This window comes from Sphaeroforma arctica (assembly GCF_001186125.1).
Source record: "Sphaeroforma arctica JP610 unplaced genomic scaffold supercont1.158, whole genome shotgun sequence".
In the NCBI taxonomy this organism is placed as follows: Eukaryota; class Ichthyosporea; order Ichthyophonida; genus Sphaeroforma; species Sphaeroforma arctica.
In genome coordinates, this window is record NW_014040400.1 from 44,231 (window position 1) to 47,429 (window position 3,199).

Sequence of the window (3,199 nt, forward strand, 5' to 3'; positions counted from 1 at the left end):
GTAGTACAGATTGAGTCCATAAATAATTAAAATCAATCCATAGGTCTCCTCTAGGCTGACTATACGATACCAATACGTTTACGTTTATAAGACAATACGTTATAACGTTTAAATGCAAAATGTTAAATAAGTTTAGTTTTAGCTCTTGGTAGTGAGCAAAAGATTAGGGGATTTTAGACTGAGACTATTGTCTATATGCTCCGCTCTAATCATTCGCTACTTCGGTCTAGATTTATTTATGTTTTAGTTACAAAGACTAGATATCATTTCATTGGACGCATAATCGCCTTGAAACAATTATCTACTCCAACTAACCAATAAATTATCTCTAAGTCCAACTTAAAAAAATAAAAATAAAATCAAAACACCAAGTCCGAGTAGTATACATCTGCACCTAAACCCCTTCACTTGGTACCTAGCTCTCCATCCCATTTAAGGCATAGACGGGCACATCTAGTTGGCTGACTAGGAGGAATCAAAACCTTGTTGTCCTAATTTCTAACAACTCTGATTCTGTCCTTTTCTCAGTGGATTATCTTGCTCTGAGCTTGTTATCGAATTATACCATAGGTTTGTACCAACAACCATTTCATGCCTGAGACCCTCTCTCATGGTACTCCCGTTAATTAGAGATTCCCAAAGTGTCATTTTCAGGTGTCAGATTTGTATCATTCCTATATTATGTACAATTCTAATTTCAGTGGAAAAACCAATCTATATTTAGAAAACCACCTAATTGTCCCCAGTAGAGTCCCATACTCTACTGAGTACTATCACATGTTCAGAATCTTGAATACCTCAATTCTTGTTCATGTCCAATTCGTTAAACGTATTCCAGTATTATAAGTATAAACGTTAATGCGTTAATATGTTTATAAAATACGTTAACTGTGCAACTACTTAGGAACCCGCTATTTTTACATAGCCCCCCCTCCCTCAGCTTAAAAATTACAATGTTCATAGACTCAAAAAGCTCACATGAATTGTACAAGCGAAAAGAAAAGAAACGGGTGACTGATGTTACGGAGATGTGTGAGCACGAACGAAAAAGGACGGTGTGTAAAGCGTATATCGCAGCGTCAGATAGTGAGAGTAGTTCTTGCAATCGTAAGCGAGTGCGAGCAATTTTTGATACTGAACCGGATGATTACATTGCTGACACAGTTTACGATACTATGCTGTCGCCATATCACGAACAATCCGTCAGTATGCTGCAAATGTTTAAGAGACCGGCTTAATCTTATATAGCCGGCTTCTGTGCTAATAAAGTTATATTTGTGTTGAAGAAAGCAACAAGACTGCATCAATGGTGTGAGTTGTGTTTCGCAAGTGTACGAGTGAATAGAAATCTTGCTGTAGGTGATATCGGCAGTGTAGAAACGATGGAATATCCACGAGTGTTAATGGAATATATGGAGCATGATGAATTGACGTATCCGAGCAAAGCTGTACATGCAATGTTTGATATATGTTCAGAAATTGTAAATACACTTACTAGTGATAAAGAGGTAAATGCAATGCTCTTCCAGGACATAAAGAGTACGAAGGTAAGTGTTCAAACTCTGCGAGCACTGGTGGACAAGCGCGCACGCCGGCAGCCCAAGTGCTTGCCTTTTTGTTAGCCCAATGTAAATGTGGACGCGGGCGTGAGCAAGATGTATACTCGCCAATATTATCGACGCTCATCAATATCGGCGCAAATAATATGGTCAAATGTATGAACAGATTGTATTTATCACAAAAGTCTATAAAGAAGGCTAAGACCAATTGCGCTAGACGACATAGGGCAGAGAATTTACAACGATCGGCAAATGGCGAACTTACCGACTACAATAGAAATTGGGTTGATGTGTCGCTCATGAAGGGTGATGAATTGAAGAGGGAGCTAGGAGAACGATATGGTTGCACATCTTCCGGAATAGCAGTGGCTCGTTTACGTAACAAGTTAGTTATAGCACGCGATCTTGGTACATCATGGGCGTTTGTTTTGGATGCATCAGGACCGCATATCAATTATCTCTTGGACAATAGAGCGGTAGAGTACAACAAACGCGACTTGGTTGGAGACCGAAGAGATTTACTACTAGCTGAGATACGCTCTAATAATGATATTCGCTATCTTACTGCAGAGGGTGGGGTAGTAGCACCGCAAGAAGAGTACGATAATATAGCGTAGTGGATGGAGAAGTACGTGATTATTAACCTAAATTCAATACTGTTGACTGATATTGTAAATAATAAATATTGAGATAAGAAATTGAAGTGAGGCCCAAATAAAACTCTATTTATATAACAAAAAAAGAGTCACGGCGCGTGTCGTAGCGGAAATCGTAAATTTAGCAGAGTCCCAAATCCAGAGGGCCATGGATGTGCGAGTCGGTTGTCAGTTGGCACACTCGCCGGCATTTTGAACCTGATAAAAATAGAAAAATCCTTTTTTTTTTTTGCGTCATCAAAAAAACTACAACTAAATTTTGTTTGAAAAGTTTGAGATAGGAACTAAAAATCACAGTTAGCGATTTTAATTGGGCAATTAGAAAACGTACCCGTAAATCTGTAAGTACATTTAGTGACTTTCCCATGTAGGCCATGTACATTTAGAGTATTTCCTCTTAATAAATACAGCACGCGCGCTGTTCATAATGCACTTCTGACTGAGCTCACTTGTTTCAGACATAACACTCTTAACTAAACGTTACTCAGTTTTGACTATTACGTTCTTTACAGGCTAAGCTAACTAAAATTTAATTAATTGTGTAGTTTTGTTGTTGTTACACGATGAATGAATAAACTACATGGGCAAGAATTGTTCGATTGTTGAATCGACTGCTTGTAATTTATCGGCAATCGTCATTGCTTACTGTTGAGGTGGCGACATAGTTTTATCTGATTCGACACCGGTTGAAGAAATCAAGGCAGAGGTCTGTTCCATTCTACGCTAAACCGGTCATTAAGATCTGAGGCTCAACAACCGATTGTTACGTTGGATAAGGCCAAACAAAATATTGAAGGTGTTATCGAACGGAACCACCGCTTAGGCAAGCTGACACATGTGCGAGAAACTAAGGAGAGTATCCTGCTAATTTGGCTACTAATTGAAAATAGATGTATATACTTAAATTAAATATTAAATTATTTTTTTTGGGAATTTTTAATAGAATAGGTTGACTGGTCTCTAGGCGATGGTGTAGAAATACGG

The 3,199-nt window shown here is 38.3% G+C and overlaps 1 protein-coding gene across 1 annotated transcript; it reads left to right on the forward strand.

The window, feature by feature from the left end:
* Positions 1 to 1,705: 1,705 nt before the first annotated feature.
* SARC_03203 (hypothetical protein) lies at positions 1,706 to 2,176 on the forward strand (the record flags this gene model as incomplete). The annotated part of the gene is made up of 1 exon (XM_014303011.1): positions 1,706 to 2,176. One exon carries the CDS (start codon positions 1,706 to 1,708, stop codon positions 2,174 to 2,176), a length of 471 nt encoding a protein of 156 aa, XP_014158486.1.
* Between the last annotated feature and the right edge of the window lie 1,023 nt (positions 2,177 to 3,199).